Source organism: Dunckerocampus dactyliophorus, chromosome 10, assembly GCF_027744805.1.
Source record: "Dunckerocampus dactyliophorus isolate RoL2022-P2 chromosome 10, RoL_Ddac_1.1, whole genome shotgun sequence".
Lineage (NCBI taxonomy): Eukaryota > Metazoa > Chordata > Actinopteri > Syngnathiformes > Syngnathidae > Dunckerocampus > Dunckerocampus dactyliophorus.
The window spans coordinates 30,083,225-30,106,604 of NC_072828.1; the positions used below are offsets into that span (position 1 = coordinate 30,083,225).

The 23,380-nt window shown below is 43.0% G+C and overlaps 1 protein-coding gene across 3 annotated transcripts in view; it reads right to left on the minus strand.

The window, feature by feature from the left end:
* Positions 1-23,380, minus strand: part of negr1 (neuronal growth regulator 1) — a 191,061-nt gene that overhangs the window by 51,102 nt on the left and 116,579 nt on the right. For all 3 annotated transcript variants that reach the window (XM_054790013.1, XM_054790012.1, XM_054790011.1), the window contains one exon: positions 17,612-17,760. In XM_054790013.1, coding sequence (XP_054645988.1) covers positions 17,612-17,760 — 149 coding nt within the window. The remainder of the gene's footprint in view (positions 1-17,611; positions 17,761-23,380) is intronic.

Consider the following 23,380-nt stretch of genomic DNA (forward strand, 5'->3'; position numbering starts at 1 on the left):
CACAATGGACGCATGGCGGGGTGTCCTTTTACTCGCTCTGAGGAGGGACCTCTGGGTCCCAATCTGATTAGCTTCTGAACTAATTTCAGGCTGAGCTGCTGGCGGCGTTTGGGAGATGGAATAATGGAACATGCAGGAAATGTTCAGAAGAGTGTGTCAGAAGACTTTCCTGTTGGAGTGGAAGTGTTAAATGCCACATGGAGAAACACCCGGCAGCCACGCCAGCGTCTGAAGGCACAGTTGGAACCTCAAGGTTGGCGATGAAACAATATGGACCTTTCACTTCATGACTATTGTCACCAAAATGAGCATGTAAATACGAGAGAGTGTAGCCAGTGGCTGATTTCCATCACCAGTCGCCGAGCAGGTTGATATTAAAATTGAAGACGGACATGTTCAAAAAATAGCACAGAGCATTGATTGTATTTTATGTGACTGATCAGTCCCAATGCAGTTCTCTCCCAAACTGGACAAAGAGCATCCCTTTGGGCGGTTGGCAGGTAGGTCGGTTGGACTTGCGCAGTTCACGTTTCAACCCTGTTACGGCAAAAGGAGTCAACACCATCTCTGATTCGGTCTTGCCATGTTGGCCGGTCTGTTACCAAACTGTCCCCTCTGGAGCTGGACTTAGTTGTACTGTTAGAGTTTCTCTTTATAAAGTTTTGAAGAGGAGGCGGTGCTTGGTCGTTGAGTTTTGTATACAAAAACTGAATCAGCGTACTTTATCACGTTTTCCTAACTGAGTCGCCCGTGTGTCCAAAACCACCGGACGGCGCCACGAGGGAAGCTTTCAGGTGCAATGATTAAAAAAAATACACTTACATTTGGAAAATAACTACATTCAAATTCATGTTCAATCAATCAATTTTGGAAATATGGGCCATTCAAGATTCAAGATCAAGATTCAAGAGAGTTTTATTGTCGTGTGCATAGTACAACAGCAGTTATACCATGCAATGAAAATCTTATTCTGTTCATTCTCCCAAGAAAAGAAAGAAAACAAATGAAAGAATAAGAACATAAGAAACATAAACACATAAACATATATACCAATAAATTAAGCAACAACAACAGAAGAGACATTAATACAAGTAAATAATACAAATAAATAAATAAATAAAGTGCTATGAGTGTGTGCGTGTGTTGCGTGCGGCGTGTGCGAGTGCTTCGTTGAGAAGCCTGATGGCCTGTGGGTAAAAGCTGTTTGCCAGCCTTGTGGTCCTGGACTTCAAACTCCTGTAGCGTCTGCCTGACGGTAGGAGTGTGAATAATGAGTGTTGTGGATGTGTGCTGTCCTTGATGAGGTTGTGTGTTCTGCGTAGGACTCTAGTTTTATAAATGTCTTGCAGTGAGGGGAGGGCTGCCCCAACAATGTTCATTGCGGGTACAAGCGGCCGAAATATGTTTTTTCCGTAGGGTGGCTGGACACTCCCTTAGAGATAGAGAGAAGGGAAGAAGCACTGTCATCCAGGAGAAACTCGGAGTAGAACCGCTGCTCCTTCGCACTGAGAGGTGCCAGATGAGGTGGCTTGGGCATCTGGTCAGGATGCCTCCCGGACGTCTCCCTGGGGAGGTGTTCAGGACATGTCTGACCGGTAGGACGCCTTGGGAAGACCCAGGACATGTTGGAGAGACTATAGTATGTCCCTCAACTGGCCTGGGATCCGCTGGGACGAGAGGGAAGTCTGGGCTTCCCTGCTCCCCCCCCGGCTCAATGGAGACTTGTGGGAACACGTGTCTGTGGGTCAAAAAGGTTTTTGTGGTCCGCTGGAGTACACAATATTTCTCTAGCATTCTGCAATTTTCAAAAGGTCTGGTAACCTGCCTGAAATGTTAGTAGGCTGTGTTGATGAACCCTATCGCGTTCCATCCCTGTTGGTAATTTGGACAAAAATACAATCATGCCTCGTTTATTGCATTTAATTGGTTCCAGAGCGGACCATCATAAGTAGGAATCCTTATTTATTAAATCGCTATTTTCGTAACCAGAGCATGGTTTCCGACCTTCTAAATGCGGTCTTGAACATTATTAGAGCCCTAACTCTCCTAGTCACCTTTACACCCCTATTACCCAAAATAGTAGAAATAAGAGAAAATAAAACATAACATAGACTCATGCATGTTAGCACTGGGAGAGTTCCTTGTCGTACAGTACTTCCTGCTGTGGTTATTGTCTCGTCAATTAGAATCAAAGATGGCGCCCTTCGTGGCAGACGTCTCTCCCGTTTTTTTCTATTTTTTGCTATTTTATTGTTCATTTGGGACATTCAACACACTCACGCAGTACATTACAACAGAGAGACACTTTTGAACATCGGCAGGGTTCACCATGAACTTTCATTTAGCCACTCAGACTTTGCCTTTCTTTGGCGCCGGGAGAACGCAGCAGCCTGCGGGCCTGGTGAGCTGAATACCCGGCGAGCAAAGCATCCGAGGCGTAAACGAGGCAAGCGGGCCGGCCTGCATGCTAGGCTAAAAGCTAGAGCGACTAGGCCACCGCTACCAAGCCTGCTGCTAGCCAACGTCCGCTCCCTCGAAAACAAGATGGACAAACTGAGAGCAAGGATTACAGCTCATCATGAGATCAGGGAATGCTGTGTCCTCACCTTCACAGAAACCTGGCTGACGGAGGATATACCGGACTCGGCGATCCAGTTGGAAACATTTGCTGCTTACCGGGGAGATCGGACTTTAGCGTCTGGTAAACACAGAGGTGGCGGCGTCTGTGTTTACGTAAACAAACGGTGGTGCACAGACGTACAGACGATGGAAAAGCACTGCTCGCAGGACATTGAGCTGCTGATGGTGAAATGCAGACCTTTTTATTTGCCTCGTGAGTTTAGCGCTGTGTATTTAACTGCTGTTTACATCCCACCACGAGCTAACACTGCTAATGCACTAGGCCTCCTGCATGACATCATTGATAAACACGAGACCAAACACCCAGACGCTGTATTTATTATATCTGGCGATTTCAACCACTGTAACCTCAGGACTGTCCTCCCCAAATATTACCAGCATGTGAGCTTTCCCACAAGGGAAAATAACATCCTGGACCAAGTCTACAGCAACATGAAAGGTGCTTTGAAGGCTGTTCCAAGACCCCACTTTGGAAAGGCTGACCACATCTCTATATTCCTTTATCCAACATACAGACAACTTCTTAAACAAGCTGCCCCTGTAAGTACAGCAGTTAAAGTGTGGAATGAAGAAACTGATCAAGTACTTCAGGACTGCTTTGGCTGCACAAACTGGGATGTGTTTAAAACTGCAGCGGGGAGGGAAGATTGTACTGTTGATTTGGATGAATATGCTTCTGCTGTTACTGGCTACATTAGCACACGCATAGAGACTGTTAGCACCACCAAGTATTACAGAAAATACCCTATCCAAAAACAGTGGATGAACTGTGATGTAAGGGCTAAGCTACGTGCTCGTTCGACTGCATTTGTCATGGGCACCGCTGAGGACTACAAAAAGGCCAGATATGACCTGAAAAGGTCCATACGAGAGGCCAAGACACATACGTCAGAATGCTATTTATAGACTATAGCTCTGCTTTTAATACAGTCAGCCCCCACAAACTCACAAATAAGCTCCTCACACTTGGCCTGTCACCCTCCCTCTGTAACTGAGTGTTTAACTTTCTCACAGGCAGGCCCCAGTCAGTCAGAGTCTAAAATCGCACATCCAGCTCAAGAATTGTGAGCACTGGGACCCCACAGGGGTGTGTGCTGAGTCCACTCCTCTACACGCTCTTCACCTACGATTGCGTGGCCTCCCAGAACAACACCAGCATCATTAAATTTGCAGATGACACTACAGTCATCGGACTGATCACTGGTGGTGTTGAAACATCATACAGAAGAGAGGTGGCGGACCTCATAGCTTGGTGTCGTGATAACAATCTCCTTCTCAATACAGATAAGACCAAAGAGATGATCATCGACCCAAGAACAAGGGAAAAGGAGCCACATAGACCCCTGTTTATTGATGAGACTGAGGTGGAGAGGGTGAAAACCTTCAAGTTCCTTGGCACACACATCAGCGAGGACCTCACCTGGTCTCACAACACCCAACAAATTATGAAGAAGTCCCAAAGGAGACTGTACTTCCTGAGAAGACTGAGGAAATTTGGCATGTCCACCACAATCCTGAGTTGCTTCTACAGATGCACTATGGAAAGTGTCTTTACCGCCTCCATCACTGTTTGGTACGGTAACTGTACAACACGTGATAGGAAGGCACTCCAGCGGGTGATCAAGACCTCACAGAACATTGTTGGGGCAGCCCTCCCCTCACTGCAAGACATTTATAAATCTAGAGTCCTACGAAGAACACACAACCTCATCAAGGACAGCACACATCCACAACACTCATTATTCACACTCCTACCGTCAGGCAGACGCTACAGGAGTTTGAAGTCCAGGACCACAAGGCTGGCAAACAGCTTTTACCCACAGGCCATCAGGCTCCTCAACGAAGCACTCACACACGCCGCACGCAACACACACTCATAGCACTTTATTTATTTATTTACTTATTTATTTGTATATTTATTTGTATTAATGTCTCTTCTTTTTGTTGTTGCTTAATTTATTGGTATATATGTTTATGTTTCTCGACCGCCACCCAAAACGCAATGCACCGGGGCTGACTGTGGGGGCTGACTGTATTCTTTCTTTTCTTGGGAGAATGAACAGAATAAGATTTTCATTGCATAGTATAACTGCTGTTTTACTATGCACATGACAATAAAACTCTCTTGAATCTTGAATCTCTTGAATCTTGAATTACTGACACCTAGTGACCACTGTGGAATACTACATATCATCACGTCTTTGAATGTGTCTTCTGAATGCCATAAATTTGTATTTTAGTTCATTTAGCCATTTTTAGGCTTATAAATGCTTAATTTAGGCAAAAAATATTTAGGTAAAAAATATTCTTAACATTTGCAGAACAAAGAGCGAAATCTCAATGCTTGCAATGCAAAAGACAAAAAAACATGATCAGTGTAGCATAAAGACAAACATGTAAACATTTGAACAGTGGTAGATGTTTGCTGTACATTTTACCTGTCTTGGCAGGTGTTTATAAATTGCCAACTGAGGTTGACTGAGAAATTATGACTACCGGTAATATTTTTTGACCAAAAATCTGTGAATTTGCAGGGCTGTGAATGCTAAATGACAAATGTGCGGGGATCCCCTGTTTGAGAAAAGACCACCATGTTTTCGTGTATTTAGGAGTGTCTGCAGCCCAGAAAAGTTGTATGATCAACTGCGGGGCCAAAAGCTTGTCCACATCATCCATAGAGCTGCTTTTTTTAGAGCTTTTTAATGACTTTGTCTTCATACATCAGGACGCTAACAGTAAAGCCTCCACTTTCATTGGATTTCATCATTCTGTTTGAAGCTGCAAATGCGTAGGGATCAGCATTCACGTGCCTCCTCGACAACGTATACGAGTGCAGGGGCAGGTCAAATGCATCTTTCCCTCAACCGATGCTTCCCTTCAACCAATTCATGGGGGAGCAGACATGTGAAGACAATTCCTTTTTAGTTCTTTCTTCAAATAGACAGGTGGGCGCTATCTGTTTAATATTTGAGCATAAATCACCAGTGGATCCTTCCATGAGCTCTCAGACGCTTCAGTTGCTCCATTACTGTCCGGAAGATGTCTTTTGACAGGCAATCTCTCTCTCGTGGATTTGTACACAGCAGACAAATGCACACTTTTTCATCCAAGTGCATAGAGGATGACCTCGTGCGCATCCTGGTAAAACTTCCTTTTGGATGCTTAACAGCTGATTCCTTCATAATTAGAAGATTGGTGAATGACCACTGTTTCCTTCATGTGTGAGGGTCAAGGGAACATCTGCTGCTAGCTCCAAAATAGACGAAGTACAAATGTGACACGACATTACCTGGCAAAACACGCCTCATTGCAGGCAAAGTGTCCACCCAAGTCTGAAGCGAGAGCGCGGAAAATAACGTTGCTTAGAGTATGAAAAATAACATAACACATTCATTTACAGCACAGCAACGTGCAGATGAGTGTTGACTAAGGATTGTGTGGGAATTGGAGCAAAACAAAATATCTTTCACTGACGGGAGAGTTGTGCAGGAGTGCTTCTGCTGCAGAGTTCTTACTCAAAGGTAAACAAAAAGAAGAACTGTGTGACAAATTCAGGCAAATCCCAATGTCAGCTACATCAAGAATAAGAAAATGTGAAACTTTAAGAGGGTGTACTGTTGCAGCTTTCCTTTAAAGAGACACTCATTCATTTATTATTATTTCATATGATTTTTCAGAGAAACCGGTGCAATTTAATTTAACGTAAAATAAGCCTCTTGTGTTCATTCATTGTTTGCGCAGTCAAACCTTTCAGTGGGTAGTGGCCGAAAGGACAATATCACAGGTACAAGCGGCCGAAATAAGTTTTTTTCCGTGGCTGGACTCTCCCTTAGAGATGAGGTGAGAAGCACTGTCATCCGGGAGAAACTCGGAGTAGAACCGCTGCTCCTTCGCATTGAGCGGCGCCAGATGAGGTGGCTTGGGCATCTGGTCAGGATGCCTCCCGGATGTCTCATTGGGGGGGCTTCAGGGCATGTCTGACAGGTAGGAGGCCTTTAGAACACATGAACACATATGTCTTTCTCTTTTCTGGGCGTTCTAAAGATTTAAAAACAGCAAAAAAAAACTTAGCTAAAAACGCATGTTATGGGAAACACTCCGCCTATACAAGCTTCTGAAAAAAACTCCAAAAAGCAGCAACAGTGTTATATTTACATATAATGTGGCGTGCATATTATCCAAGCTACGGCGACATTGTTATTATTATTATTAACATTGTTACGCCGTTCAAACTACGCTACTGGCGTACTCAGACCTTGCCACACCACACCGGCTAGCTATGAGCCGGCTAGTGACTAGCTTCACCATGCACTCGCCTGCAGCGCATCAGCGCCACGCTCTCAATGCGTCAAGGCACTCGCAAAAGGCAACGCTACACATTGGAGCTGCCGCTACTGCTGCTGTGTGTTTGTTCATTAATGCTAGGTGTAGGCGCTCGTTTCTGTGTTGCTATGCGAAATCGATGCGCCCAGGAAGGAATTATAAAAAATGAAAACAGAAAAAAATGAAGTTTGGGAAAAAATAAAAGAGATTTGATAGGATCCTAATTATGTGTTATTAATACATTTTATGTATTAATTCCTCTTGTTATGTATACTATGTTGGGTAATAGGAGTGTTAAAGGTGACCGTAGTGGTGTCTCATGTCTAGAGGCCTTTAATGTTCAAAAAAACATATTTAGAAGGTTAACAGGTTTTCTATGCTGTAACTATGATGATATTTGATTTATAAATAAAGACGCCTATTCCGTGAAAATTAACTATCACAGTCGTGTCTATAAAGACATATAACTGCAACTGATGAATGGATTATTGATTTTGTCCATCCACGCTGTACTTCTATCCAACTGAATCCATACTCGGTGTGTTGGTTTTTCTGTGAGCTATAATGTCATTTTTAATTCTTCCCACTGTGTACCGTCCTGCAGGCATCCGCTGTGCTCAGTCATGGTGGGATAAGCGTTCCTAGATCCAGGAGCTGGTGAAGTGTGGGTGGGTGTTAAATTCTAAAGCCTGCTGGGCTGCAGCTCCAACACATTGTCACAGCACCAAATGTTTCCTCGTCGGAGTGCGACTGGGAACAAAAATGTTAATGTCTTTTCTGATTGCCAAAATATGTAAATGCAAGCATTTCAATGATCAGTGAACGCTGCAACATTTTTAGTGCGCTTTTAGAGGAAGGCATGACAACACCTTTACATGTCATACATACGTGAAGGCTTTAACATGAACACCACCGTCTTCTCACGGCTTAGAAGATGTTGCAGGCTTCATCGCTTCACGCTCAACGACTAGATAGGGGCACACCCCAACCAAGTCTGGTTGTGCGCAGGGGAGGGGTGGCGTCGCAGACCTCACCGTCTCAACCTTGAAGGAAATGGCTTCCCTGACTCCTCTTTCAAACCTTCTGTCTTCTCTGTCCAGAATAAACAAGTCAAACCATTCCTGGGCTGGGGGGTGCTTCTCCCACACCATCCCTTCAGTCTACACCTGAGGTCTGTGAGACCACCTGTCCCCCACCTACAACGCTGTCCTTTCAACCTTTCTTAAAAGATTCATTTATTCGTTTTTTCATTCATTTAAGCCTGAAACAAATCATTTTTGGTTTTAGTCCATGACCGTTGTTACAACTGAATGGACCCAAACGACTGTTGCTGGCTGGCTGCCGCTGTATCTTAACGACCGTCGTTGTGCACCACAAAAGAGTGAAACCACACTTGGTAGGGGCGTTCCTCTACCTTAGAGAAGTGGTCCACAACCTTTTGAACCCACGGACCGGCTCATGTTCCCACAAATCTATGGTGGGTGGGGGCTACAGTATAGTGATCTAATTTATTACATTTATTAAGTATCTGGGAAAAACTGAAACAGGAACAACATCAAATTAAAAGCAGAAAATGAATACAGACAGTCCAGACTTTGTTTTTCAGACAGATGATTATAACGTCGCTGATTGGTGTGTGCGGTAAACGGCAGTGTGCTAGCATGAATTAACTTGAGGTTACGCACCAAACAAATATGCACATTACTCAATAACACCATTAAACCTTACCCTTATGCATTCACACATAGCATCAGCATTTGGGACCAAATATGAGGTGAAAGAAAAAGAGGAAAAAACAGTATAGTAGTCTATCTGTGCGGCGTGGGACAAAGTTAGATGGTGCGTTCAAGGACAAAGTGGGACAGGTCACTGCTCACAATAAACATAAACATGCAAAAACTATGGGATTTCTAACTGTATACTTTTTCATTCAACAAAACAAAGGCCCATATTTCCAAAATTGATATCTATTTACATACAATTTGATGTTTTTTATTTAGTTTTTTAAGTGTATTTTTTTCATCATCGCGCCTGAAAGCTTTTGGCCCAGTTCGACCCCGCCCACGGACCGCGGCCTGGTGGTTGAGGACCCCCCTGCCTTAGAGGATAAATACCTGGACCCCGCACCATCCCCTCAGATTAGAGCTGTCCTATCTAGTCTTTGAGCATGGACTGATGGAGCCTGCTGGGTCTTCCAACACAACCTCATCAATTCGATGCGCTGAGAGTACAAAAACCTGGATGAACGAGAATATTCACAGACAACACCATCGTGTCACGAAAAAGCACACACCCTGAACGATGCGCGGATTCCGCATATGCGCGAGACACGGGAGGTGACGAGTGCAACTTGCAGAATGGAGAATCTCGAGCGTTCAATATGATTTGCCGTTATGACACCAGCCTCTCCTTTAGCGCCCGTCTCCCTGCTCCTTGACTCACACGAAGCCCACTCACACGTGTGCCTGGCACACAAAAACAACGTCGCCGACAACAATGCCAGATGAGGAGACGCGTCAGAACGGCAACCCGCGCATGCTGATTGATAGGCGTGACAAACGAACACAATGCTCATTAAGCAAGTAGCCAGCAGTGTCTCTCCCGCCTGAGGGAGGCTGAGTGGTGATGGAGAGGAAGAGAGTTGCTCCCTTTTTTTTCTCATCAGTCTCTTCTGATTACTACTTGAGGGGGTTGGGAAGCAAGCGAGGAGGAAGGAGAAAATGAAGGCGAAGGTATAGGAAAAATCTCCTCTGGGGCTAAGCCGAGGTGGGCTGAGGGGATAAGAGCTTGACCAATTAAGCCGGAGGAGTCTTCAGAAAATTGGAAAGTACAGCTTCACTTCTTTTCATCAAATTTCACTCCTGTCATCACGTGAAATGGGAATCGAAACGGAGTAAATGTGGTTACCCCGAAACGTGGAAAAATATCATTCATAGCTACATTTGTTCTTTGTCTTTTGATGTCTCAAATGCATCTGGAGCTGCCAAAGCCGTGAGCAGGTTACGGTAAATGTGCATCAGCAGTACCACAACGATTCTTCTTTCACGTAAACTGATGATGTTTCTTTAACCGGCAATATGCAATATGTAATACCTGCTCGGTTGTTGAGCTGTTGAATTGCATTAGTATTTATTTATGCATATATAATCAGTTCACAGCAGTGTGCGTATGCAAAAAGGCAGGCTGTTTTGGTGGCGGTTCAATTTCAAAAATAACCTGTTTCATCACTGAAACATTTTTCATTTCAATAGATAATCTTTAATATCACAGGAGGTCACTCGAGTCATCATAAAAACACACAGCTACAGCTATTTGTACAGTGGTGCCTTGGTTAACGGCATTAATCCATTCAGAAGGGCCGACTCAAACCAACACGGACTCTAACCAAAGCTAATTTTCCCATACAAAATATTTAAATCCAATTCATCCATTTCAGGCACCCAAAAATATTAACACAAAACAGATTTTATAGACAATATTTACAGTTTTACATGCAGAAAAAGGTGCAAAAATAATTACAAATGACAAATGAATGGACAAGTGAACATTTCACATCACTTTTACCTCATTTTGTTGCAACAAAAACACCACAAAACCATCAGTTAACAAAATAACACAAAATGAACACACTATTCTCCTGCAAGCACAATTTGACTGTGGATGCCCCGAACATGATACAGTAAGTTGGAATGTTTATGTTTTGTTGTTGTTGGAGTGTTATGGATGTAAAATGAGTTGACCTCAGCGATAATGATGGGGCTTCATAAGGCGTACTTGAACAGCTGTAGAGAGATGTGCAGTGTTACATCACATTGGGACTATTTGAACAGGTCAACTGGCCAGTAAAGCTACATGATATGAAACATATAAAAACCAGGGCTAAGGTTAGGGTCGGTCCAGCAATCCATTTGACAGAGTGTGCTGCCATGACGGCTGTGAACATGATCTGGCTACGGTCACGCTGCAACATTTTCAACAGACCCTGCTGAGTGAGTATCCCTTCTTATATTTATGATAGAGTCACTCTCACATCCTTCGACTACGGAACTTCTTCACTCTATCATGGTTTTTCAAAAATATATTAATGAATACATCAGACATTCACTTATCAGGGTCGAGTCTGGAACCGATTAACTTCAACGAGGGATTACTATATTTCAAAACTAAAAACAAGTCAGTAGTAGATGACACTTGGTGTTGTTTTACTCAAATCGTGATCGTGTGAAAAAGTTCTGGTTGTTGTATTTCAATGTAATCTCTACTCAAAGTCAAATCCGAAAGATCACAATCCCGGCAGCCTTCAAAAAGCACTTGGTCCCGATTAAACAGAGGTCACGCAGTGAAGACATGTACATCTACCTCATTTATAAAAATATAATGTCCACACGGCCCAAATGTTGCATCTGTTTTTCATTTTCAGTTGATTTGCAACAGAAACCAGATTAGTTTTATTCCAGAGGCCCTCCAAATGTGTTTATTCTTTCCAGAGTCACAGTTCATCTCATCAGCTGTAATGGGCTGATTCAAGAGGTTAAAGCCAAACACATTTACACCCCTGAATATAAGGATCTGTCAGCTTCACAGTCTATAAAGGGCAATAAAGTGGAATCCAGTGACTTCAGGTATCAGAGATTTTCAAGTGGGTCGCAAACAAAAATGAGGACACCCCATGGTGTAACGCCATTCCTGTGTGGTGTTGCACACCAAAGGGTGAAAACGTGGCAAAGCATGCACCCCTACTTTGTTGCCAGTACTGTCATTTTCTGACAACTACACCACCCGGTGGCGTTGTTATGAAACCCCAAAGTCGAACCCCATAAGTTGCATTTGCTACAGAGTAAGATTGGTTGAAAAACATGGCTGCCATTGAGGAGAGGGCACGGGTGGGAACAAATTGTCCAAAAGTCATTTAGTCGAGCATTTTAAGCACAACCCATTGTGACTTAGCCCTGTTCGCATAGATATAGATGAGGATAAGACATAGATCGGGGATGAGATCCAGCCCCTAGTGAAGGAGTTTAAGCACCTCGGCGTCTTGTTCAAGACTGAGGGAAGGATGGAAAGCGAGATAGAAAGGCGGATTGGTGCGGGGTCTGCAGAGATGCGGACTCTGCGTCTGTCTGTTGAGGTGAGTCGAAAGGCAAAGCTCTCAATTTACCGGTCGATCTCCGTGCCTACCCTAACCTATGGGGAGTGACCGAAAGGACTACATGGTGGGGACAAGCGGGTGAAATGGGTTTCCTCCGTAGGGTAGCTGGGCTGTCCGTTAGAGATAGGGTGAAAGGAGCGTTGAGAGTGGCTCGGGTGGGGGAGGTCTGACCGGTAGGAAGCCTCAGGGAAGACACAGGACACATTGGAGGGACTACTGTATGTCTCGCAGATGACCTGGGAACGCCTCAGGATCCACCGGGAGGAGGTAGACAAAGCAACCCGGAGAGGGAAGCCTGGACTTCTCATCTTAGGCTGCTGCCCCAGCAACCCGACCCGACCTCGGACAAGATGAAGAAGATGGATGGTTGGATGTTGACTAATGACCTCCTGCCATGTCCGATGTGTTGTTTTGGCTCCTGCTTGCCCAAACAAAAATCAACTTCCTGTAAGCAGGCTTAACTGCCTCTGGCTACGTCTTGGGCAACTCAAGTTATTTCTATTTTTATATAAAATTTGCCTTTTTTTTTTTAAACCACTTGTGGCCTACCATAGCTCAGGCTTGTGACAGTTTCCGGACAGTTGGATGACTTGACTTCACCTCCAGCGGCCCCCAGGTAAGTTGAGTTTGAGGCTTCTGACATAGACGCATTGATCGTCTGTCCCCTCGTCACATGACAGCCATGTGGTGTTTGTACTTTAAATTCAGCTCTACGTATGATGCTCGGTCAAATATGCACGCCTCGTTCCCCCTTCCCGTCTGGCCCATCAATGGCTATCGACTGCTTCTAAAATAGCTATCCAAAGTCACCTGTGGTCTAACCTTTGGGTGTTGTTATTTGCGTGAGTGTGCCTGTGAGAGCACACCGCAGTGATTGCTTGCCATTTCTCATTTAGGGCGACATCAGAATTGTCCTATCTTTCATTAGTGGAGATCATGGGAGCAAAACGGGGTTAGAGGAGACACTGTTTTATGTATATGTGAGGGAATAATGAGAGAAAACAGTGAGTGAAAAAACGGAATAGGAAGAACAGGAGGTGGGGGGGAGGGGTAATAATAGAATCAGTCAGAAAAAGTGTAAACGCGTGACAGACAGGCAAAGGCTAAAGGAGGAGGGATTGAAGTTGTGGGAGGTAGCACAGGATGGATTCTGTCTCCTCCAACTATGCTGAGGGCTTCTTTGGCGTGTTCCCTTCAGGCCTCGCCAGCGTCCCATTAAGATCATCCATTGGAAGATCTGAGGCACGCGTTTGATGTTGTATGTGCATACACAAACAGGGCTGTGGAGGCTCCTTTGACAACACCGCACGCTACAGAAATATCTTCTTGGATTCCACGTCCCTGGCCTGCTAGGGACGATGTTCTCATCTAAGGGTGCAGTGCAAACTGGTGAATAATTGAATTGACCTGTTCTTATTTCATCACTGAATACATGAAATTGATTTTTCTCCCCGATCCTTGCTCTACAGTGTTGTTGTGCAATCCTAAACTGGCATCGCTTTCTCGCCGCTTGGCAGCTAAATGAGGTGGGCACGATTATCGGATTACGTGAACTCATATTCCTGGAAGTCACATCCCACAGAGCAAGCACATACTTCCTTCCTATAAAACGAGTGCAATACAATGTAGACCCGTTTATTCAACAGGTATTTTTTTTGTTTTTAAATGGATCAATGCGGCCCCACGGTGGTCTAATGGTTAGCATGTTGGCTAACACAGTAACAGTCTGGAGATCGGGAAGACCTGGGTTTCATTCTCCCTTGGGCATTTCTGTATGGGTCTTCTCCGGGTACTCCGGTTTCCTCCCACATTCCAAAAACATGCATGTTAGGTTCATTGGTGACTCTAAATTGTCCATAGGTATGAATGGTTGTTTGTCTATATGTGCCCTGCCATTGGCTGGCGACCAGTCCATCTGGGATAGGCTCCAGCATGCCCCCGCGGCCCTAAAGAGGAGAAGCGTGATGGAAGATGGATGGATGGATCAATGCTAATCTAGTGATCAGACTTAGTATTACGGTCATAGTGTCCAAAATATTTTGGATTGTAATATTTGTATTGGCCGCCTTCGCTGATAAAGTATATGAGTCTGCCGTGGTAAATTTTTGCAAAGCATCCCACAAAAAAAACATCTTGCGGGCGGAGCACAGTAAAAGTTTCGACAAATGTATTGCGAACAAATACTTGGCGGAACTTGGTGAGTTTTCCAGGCTCACAGCAGAGAATGACAAGAAGGCAGCAACAGTCAAACGCCAACTAACGAGTGAGATCAGTATTGGAATCGGCAGCATAAAACCCTGATCGGAGCATCTCTACTTTTCATTCACAAAATTAAGTGAAGAAATGAATGGTGGGTCGGTCATGAAAGCCGGCTCTTTCAAATGACCGGCTCTTTGAAGTGAACGAGACGTCGTTTTTTTTCTGTTAAAGCTGCACGTAATTGGCCAAAATATGTGGTTCCGTTTATGTCGACACACAGCAGAAGGTTGATGGAATGGGTTACAAAAACAAGCAAGCTAGAAAGGTGATAAAAATGAGCAGCGGGAAAGAAAAGCTGTGGCACGTTGTGTTCTTTAATGCCAATCATGGCTAAAGACTAGTAAAAACTGCTACCTGGATGCTGCTCTTTCTTTTAGTTTTACAAATTTTCATTTATATTTGGTTGATTGGTCACAGGTGCACCAGAGAATGACTATGACATGACATCTCCTGAGCAGGTGGTTATATATAACCACCACCGTTCATAATAGAAATCAACTGAGGGAGTAAATCCTCCACAAAGCCAATACTCATTCCTGAGCATATTTACGTGTGTAACCAAAATGTCTCATTTAATGAGCACAATTGCTCCTCCCTCAACTTAGAAATGAAAGCTGCCACCTCAAATAATAGAAGTAAAAAGAACAATTTGAAAGAAGACTGGAAATCATCCACATAGTCAGGAAAATGGCAGTGACAGAGCAATGCACGAAGACAGGGACAGGAGGAATTCAGAAAGAGTTCGAATGACCCCGTGTGAGATTCATGCACTAAAAAGTAAAGAAAGTGTCCTTGTCTCATACCCCATCTCTCCACACAGGTTTGTGCAGCTCAACTATCAAACTGAAACCAACCAGCGGGTTGAACACAGTTAAGTAGACTCAAGTAGAAGGCAGTCAACGGAAACCAATAGAATCTTTTATCAACGCACATTCAATGGCAAGAAACATGCACACAGAGACATGTGCTTTGAAGTCAAGCATCTCGACTTATGAAATATCTAAATGTGCATCGGTCGCACAAATGATGTATGTGGGGTGCAGATAAGAGTCCCCAAGTGCGACTAACAAAACATTCACATTTTGCCCAAACCTGACACCAGCAAAACATACAAAAGACACCCGTTGGTCATACGGACGACGCATGAAGACTTATGAAGTGCGTTTTTCTTGTAATCTGAAAAAAACCTAAGCACCCGTAGAGTATGTTTGACATGACGAAGAATTTCTGCGGCTGGTGTGTGGCCAGTCTACGGCTTGAAAATCAGCACATCACACGCTCGCCAGCCGTGCGTTTCTTGTGTATTTTTGCACGTAGTCCGGCCGTAAGAGCTCGTACGACCGGTTGTGACCTCCGATTTCCTTGGTCAAGGCAGTTGGACAGAAAATCCCTGAAAACTGGAGATAAGAACTGCCGCTGAATTGCAACAAAGACCACACCAAGATCCAATGTATTCCAACATACTGTATGCTAGGTTCACTGCATACTGTCAGTCACTTCTAACTCCCAATCGTACAAGCCTGCGGTAACAACGTTGTATTTGTGCAACTGATTCACAGTTTTGACCTCCTCAAACAACAGCAAGGGCTTTTCTGTTTTTATTTGTAAGCTTTTGTCAATGATGCATGGAGGCAGATCTTGGGAAGCTGATAGAACGATCAGAAGTTTACTCCTAAATTGTAAGATATTGTGGATAAGATCCTCCTAGCCTCGACTGCTTCTACTGACATCCAAGACAAAGAGTAGCCGTGCCTCCTCTTATCGCCATGCCGGTATGGAGCAGCAAGATGTCCAAATCTATTCCAGCACTGGACTCTGCACATCAGGGCTGACTAGAGGAATGTATCGGGCTTTCTTGCCAACGTTTGAGAAAGCCAGATTGACCTTTGCTGAGTGGCAATACATTATTTGGACAAAACATGCCCTTTACAGCTACAAGACTTGGAAATAAAGAAAAATATGGAGTCCAAATACAATATTTTGGAGTTTGAGATGTTTTTGTACTCCACTTCTTGTCCAAAGTCAGCTGGGATAGGCTCCAGCATACCCCTGTGACTCTAATGAGGACAAGCGACATAGAAAATGGATGAATGGAGGGATGTTTTTGTCCCTTCATCCTGAGGAACGTTTGTGCAGTCAAAGACGACCGATGTTCAAGTCCCATAATCTGTCGTAGTTCAAAAAGGTCTTCCACACTAAATTCATCTAACCGTGATTTATGGAAAGAGTCAAGACTATTTGCTGAAAAAAAATACAATGACTGCCTCGTCTGTAGCCGACTGACAGATATAACTCTGAGCTTTATTTTAAGATGTGTAGTGAAGCCTGCCTTTTACACTGGGTGGGCTCATCTGCCTGGGGGCGGGTCAGAGGTGGTATCATGCCCATGAGGAAGGATTTTTTTTCCCCCTTCATGATGTTATGAAACCCTGAAACTTCAAAACGGGGCATTTTGAGCGCTTCTTCTCTCAAAAGTGGAGCAAACAAGTGAGGGAGATGATACATTTGTATCACGTTGGATGCTCATAAACAGGCTCTAGGGACACATATTCCTGTTATAGCATCGTTAAAAATTCAATTTTGCATAACAGAGGAGCTTTAATGCATGGTTCAAAATATCTTTGTGTTATTTTTCACCATAAACTCTTCAAAGATAGTCTACAGAACAGCCTCTTATGTAATATTCATATTCTGGAATCATCTTTTTATGTACTCTGTCCATTTCTGCACCAGCATTTTGGACCTTTTCAACTCAGTTTGATATGTCTGAAAAGTGTCCAAACTATAAAAGGGGTTGACACATACTACTCTCTTGCAGTCTGGGTCAGCCTGTTGACTTGGCGTTCTACTTAACATCGCTGACCCGTGCACTGCAACGGTGCTAATGTAAAGCCGTAAAGTCAAATATCTTCCAATGCCCATGCAGATAGACAATATGAAGGCAGATCCACAACAACACACAAACACACAAAATAGACAAGCAGCAAAAAAAAAAAAAAAAAAAAGTGTTGGAGGGCTCACGCGGACTGACTGCTTGGTGTTGAAAATAATAAGAACAGTAAGGAAAAGCCTATGGAGATATGTGGGAAACCAGCTGAAATACTGCCAGGATTTTCTCCTGAGTGCCAACAAATTATAATATGTCTGGAGGGCACAAACCGCCCTGGACATCCACCACAGACCTTTGACTCTTCAACATTGCAGCACAAGCAAGGAAAAATCCAGTATAACGGTACTTACGAATGAGAGGCACACTGGCATTAGCGGTCCCGAGTTTGTTGGTGGCGACGCATGTGTAGTTCCCGTAACGATCCTCTGTCATGTTGGTCACCGTAAGGACTGATCTGGAACTCAGGTTCTTGATGTCGATGCCCTGACCCTTGATAATCCTAAAAAATGAAGCACAATCCCCACACAAGACATGAGAAATTCCTAAGTAACTGTAGCTATTGTTACATATACGCTACATCACACATGGCAGGGTAAAGTAACACCTCACAGTATGGTCAAGACCGACACCAGTGATAGTTAATCATAAGTCAACACAGTCAGCCACTGTTCTGTTCCTGTGTACAGTCATCTCGGTTAATTGATTCCAGACCTGACAGTGATAAGTGAATTTCAAGATTCAAGATTCAAGATTCAAGATTCAAGAGAGTTTTATTGTCATGTGCATGGTAAAACAGCAGTTATACCATGCAATGAAAATCTTATTCTGTTCATTCTCCCAAGAAAAGAAAGAAAACACAAGAAAGAATAAGAACATAAGAAACATAAACACATAAACATATATACCAATAAATTAAGCAACAACAACAGAAGAGACATTAATACAATAATACAGATAGACAGACATTTCCTTATTAATAAATCAAATATTTTTGTAGTTACAGCGGGGTTGCGGGGCAATAACCTAAGCAAGGAAGTCCAGACTTCCCTCTCCCCAACTACTTTGTCCAGTTCCTCCCGGCGGATCCAGGGGCATTCCTATGTCAGTTGAGAAACAGTCTCTCCAATGTGTCCTGGGTCTACCCCAAGGCCTCCTACCGTGCCCTGAACACCTCCCCCAAGGAGGCATCCTGACCAGATGCCCAAGCCAACTCATATGGCTCCTCTCAGTAGGGAGGAGCATCGGTTCTACTCAGTTTCTCCCAATGGCCAAAACTAATTTTGGCCACTTGTACCCGCAATCTTGTCCTTTCTGTCACTATCCAAAGCTCATGACCATACTGTAGGTGAGGGTAGGAACATAGATTGACCGGTAATCGAGAGGCGCAGTTCCCCAATATTCTAGTCTGTACAATTTATGTCCTGTGTCCATATTGTCATACAGTCAGTTCCCTGATATTGTAGTTGCCCAACCACTGTGTCCCGTGTCCATATTGCCATGTTATCTAGGGATTTCCCGATCAGCAATTTTGGACTTCGATTTCGATAAAATTTTTGGCCTCAGATCTGATCCGATTTCCATTCCCGATCCGACACTTTGACAATGTTATCAACAATTCTGGAATGGATTAATTAAGGCTGGATTAATGAAAAAAATAACCAAAACCGACATTTAGAGCTTCTAATCAATGTAAAACTGCTGTGTTAATCATGAATTTTGATTATTGCCAAAATTGCCCAGCCAGAACGCTAACCAATGATTACAATTGTAATTGTAGTCAACGATGGAATGCCGTGATGGCGGAACATACCGTATATCCAAACATTCTAAAAGACAGCAAAACCTCACATTCTCTTCGACTGAGATGCGCTGTTTGTCCCAAGCAATAAATTCGACAACCTTTTCAGTGATCTTCTTTGCCATTTCACTCACTTTTGGATATTGGTGTTTCCTCCGAAAGTCCAGAGTTTGTTGTTTTAGGGTCGGTGGCCTTGCTAAACGCTTCATACTCCGTTTCACGTTTAGCCTTCAGTTGGCGGATTGAATTTGTGGTATTGAATGCATCTCTTTTGCAGACATTGCATGTGGCATCTTCAATACTGTCAGTTCTATCAATATTGCAGTCTTTCCGATGCCTGTTTCCTGTGTCCACATTGCCATACTATCATCAGCCCACACACTTGCAAACTGTCAAGGGTGAAGAGGAAAATGTCAGGGACAGTACAAATGTACAAATGTTGTCCTTCGTGGGTCTTTAGACTGACGAGCACTTCAATAACCTCTTCAACCAATTTATTTTATTTCTTGCTGTGTCACATCTGACGCCTGGAAGGACTGCGAGGCGGGGGCGGGCGGAGTGACCCGAAGGTGAACCAGCTGGGTGCACCTTGAAATGATGTCCATCGTTTTGTAGAAGCTGGGGAAAATGGTGTGCGATGAAGTTGGCAAATGTTTAACTGTTGACATCATTGACGGTAATTGACAACATTTGCTATGTTACAAGTTATTCCATCTGAGTTTGTGACAATTTCACAGTTGGGGGCGATAAAAACCGGCAAATTCTTTAACCTGTTTTATAGCTTAGCTTTCACCTTCAACTTGGCTCTGCTTACAGTGTCAGGAACCCTGGCTTAAACGGCTATCGCTTGATCACTTACTATTAATCTTGATGGTATACTCCTGGTGGGTTTGCCTCTCTTTTAAGTCCACATTAAACACGGCTACACTCCCCTCATTCAGCCAGCCTGAAAGAACGGCCACCCCGGCATTCACACAGGACTCCCTCACTTCCATTCAAAGCAGTGACACATCATGAAAATGAGTTTGTCAAAGACTGTTACGCTTCAAACTGGCAGCAGCACTGATGTTCAGGCTGAACAAACACTTGTACAAAAGGGACAAAAAGAGAAAAGAAAAGGGGCCCTCAATTTCCCTTCCTTGGTAATGTTGTAAAGGCATTTTAGCCTATTATTTTGTGTTGAACAACACATACGTCTGTCCTTTTCATGATAGAGAGGAAATGAAGAAATCACTGTGAGAAGCTGCAGATAGAATAAGTCTTTGAATCTCGTCGAACCTCCAATGATGGCAACTTGCCTCCTGAGCAATGGGAATAAATTGAATGCAGCCCATAATTACAATTAGCACAGCATGGCCTGATGATTGAAACTGTGCTCACCGAGAGTGGGTAAATGATTGGTAATGGTCCCATTTGTTTTTTAAATTCAACAACTTCCACTTGAATGTAAAATGACTGATTTAAGTGGAGTTTTCGACTTTTACACCTGAAAAGCTCCTAACTCGCTCACACTGTACACAGAACACATGAAGGACATAGAATACAGTAATAAAACACTAAATACCATGAAGGACATACAATGCAGTAATAAAACAATAAATACCACGAAGGACATATAATACAGTTATAAAACACTAAATACCATGAAGGACATATAATACAGTAATAAAACAATAAATACCATGAAGGACATATAATACAGTAATAAAACAATAAATACCACGAAGGACATATAATACAGTAATAAAACACTAAATACCATGAAGGACATACAATGCAGTAATAAAACAATAAATACCACGAAGGACATATAATACAGTAATAAAACACTAAATACCATGAAGGACATATAATACAGTAATAAAACAATAAATACCATGAAGGACATATAATACAGTAATAAAACAATAAATACCATGAAGGACATATAATACAGTAAGAAAACAATAAATACTATGAAGGACATACAATGCAGTAATAAAACACTAAATACCATAGAACCTTGGTTAGCGTCATTAACCCATAAGAAATGTACATCCAATTAATCAAAAATGCTGGGATGTAACACGTTTTTATAGTTTATAGCGTGAAGTTGCGAGGGTCGACCGTACAGTCAAAACCTCAGTTTTGGAGACGCCCCGGTTTTCGTATGATTCAGTTTTCAATGAAAAGCTTCGCCCAAATTTTGCCCCGGTTTTTTAGGACCCTGTGAAATCTGTCTCCTTTCCATCATGGCCAGCCAGCATCATCTAATGCACAGCATCATCTCCCAGAAGAGCAGTTTCAGTGGCAGATTACTATCACTGTCCTGCTCCACTGAAAGACTGAGCAGGTCATTCCTCCCCCACGCCATGCTGCTTTTCAACACAGCAGAGGAGGAGTGATAAAAACACACACAGGACTGGACTTATTACCTTATTATGTATCATTTTATTATTATTTATTATATATTATTGCACTACAAATTTGCTGTGATCTGTTCTGTATTTTTGGATTAAGTGATGACTGGGAAGTTCATTATGACATTTTTGCAGAGCTGCTGGAAATGTGAATTTCTCTTGGAGATGAATAAAATACCTATCTTATTTTTTCCCAAATTCTGTTGTATTTTTTTTATTATTATTCTTATTTTTTTCTTATTTTGTCACCATAGATTGTGTGTTTCCTTGTGCCAGTGAACAAAATGCAAAAACCCTGACATTTATTGATGCAATACATCATTGGACAATTTTTCCCGGTATTTTTCTAACATTTCATCGCTACAGAGTCCTCAACCAACGATCGCATCCAAGCTTGTGGTTAAGGAAGATGTAGTTGTCGATCATTGCAATCATATTATTAATGTAGGCTATTTATTATTTTTTTTTTTATTTTTTATGTTTTTTATTTTTCTATTTTATTGCCACTATTACAGGATGTGTTCCGCTCCTATTTTGAAGGCCGGAAGTTTGGTGTGTGTTGAAAATGTATTCTGACTGTTAAGTGAGGTAGCTAGCTGGGTGCCTCTTGTAGCCGTGGCTGTCGTCTTTATTTCACGCACAAGGTAAGCGGGCACGGGCATCCTAAAACGCTCGGTTACATGACCTAAAACACAACTTTGGCACACACACAGCAGCATTAGCATGCGAGGCTAAACTAAGCCAACCCAGCCAGTTTACATCAGCCATTGAGTGTTTTCATGGACTTACTGGCTAGTGAGGACATGTCGCTATGAATGAGCGGTCCGCTGGGGAAATATTTCCCCACACAAACGTTCCAGCATTTCATTCACAACATGTCAATATCCGTGAGATTCTGCATTTATCAGTAAATTCCGTTTTTTGTTTTCGTCCACTGCCTCAACATTGCACGGAGCAAACTAGTCCGTTTGCCCTGTACTGTACCATTCTGTGGATTTCCGTGCCTAGACAAAGCACCCTACGCTCTGGGGCCAAAGAAAGTAGTGTGTGCCAGCGATGTGATCAAGAAGGTGAAAAGCACTCTTGAACTCAAGAAAGAGCTCATAGCAAAGCACAAAGATGGCATCCCTTTCCCTCATCCCACTCCGCTCCTCGCCGCCTTCGCCAACAAGAGTCTTCAATAAAAATAAAAGTCATGTTAAATGTTCATTCCTATTTATAATTATTTCCCATTGTTTTCTGCATGTAAAGCATAATTTGTGTTCAGAATTTTGGGTGTCTGGAACAGATTCATTGGATTTACGTCTACTGATATTTACTATATGAAATATTGCTTCAGTTTTCCTACATTCTGGTTTTCCTTTAGGAATGGATTCATAATAAACACCGAGGTGCCACCGTATTAGGATGCAAGGAGAGGACACAACAAAGGACTCTGGTTGGATCATTCATGTGGGTTCTACCGAGCAGCCATCCAGACGGAGTGATAAAGCCTTTTCTTTCCAAGGCAAAACAACATAAAAACAGCCTCTCTTAAATTGTGCACATTTATGGCCTGTAAAAGCGTATAATCTTTTCATTAGAGGATACAAGGTGGCTAAAGTTTCACACGGTGTTTAAACAACATGACATATTTATCCTGCCCTGGGCGGCGAAACCAAGCAGGACTTATTCATTTTTAAAAGTGTGCATCAAAAGAGCATTGTATGCACGGTCAACATTTATCTTTCAGTGGACAAACTTTCAATCGCGACCATTTGAAAAATAGATGTTGAGCTATTTATCTCATTCAATCCCAGCCATTTTCCAAAAGACAACCCCTTCAGTAGCGCCCGTTTTAGACGATTTTGACTGATTTTCCAAGGCACACAGAATATTGTGTTCTATTGTTATATAAACATGGAACCTACCAAAAGAAAAAT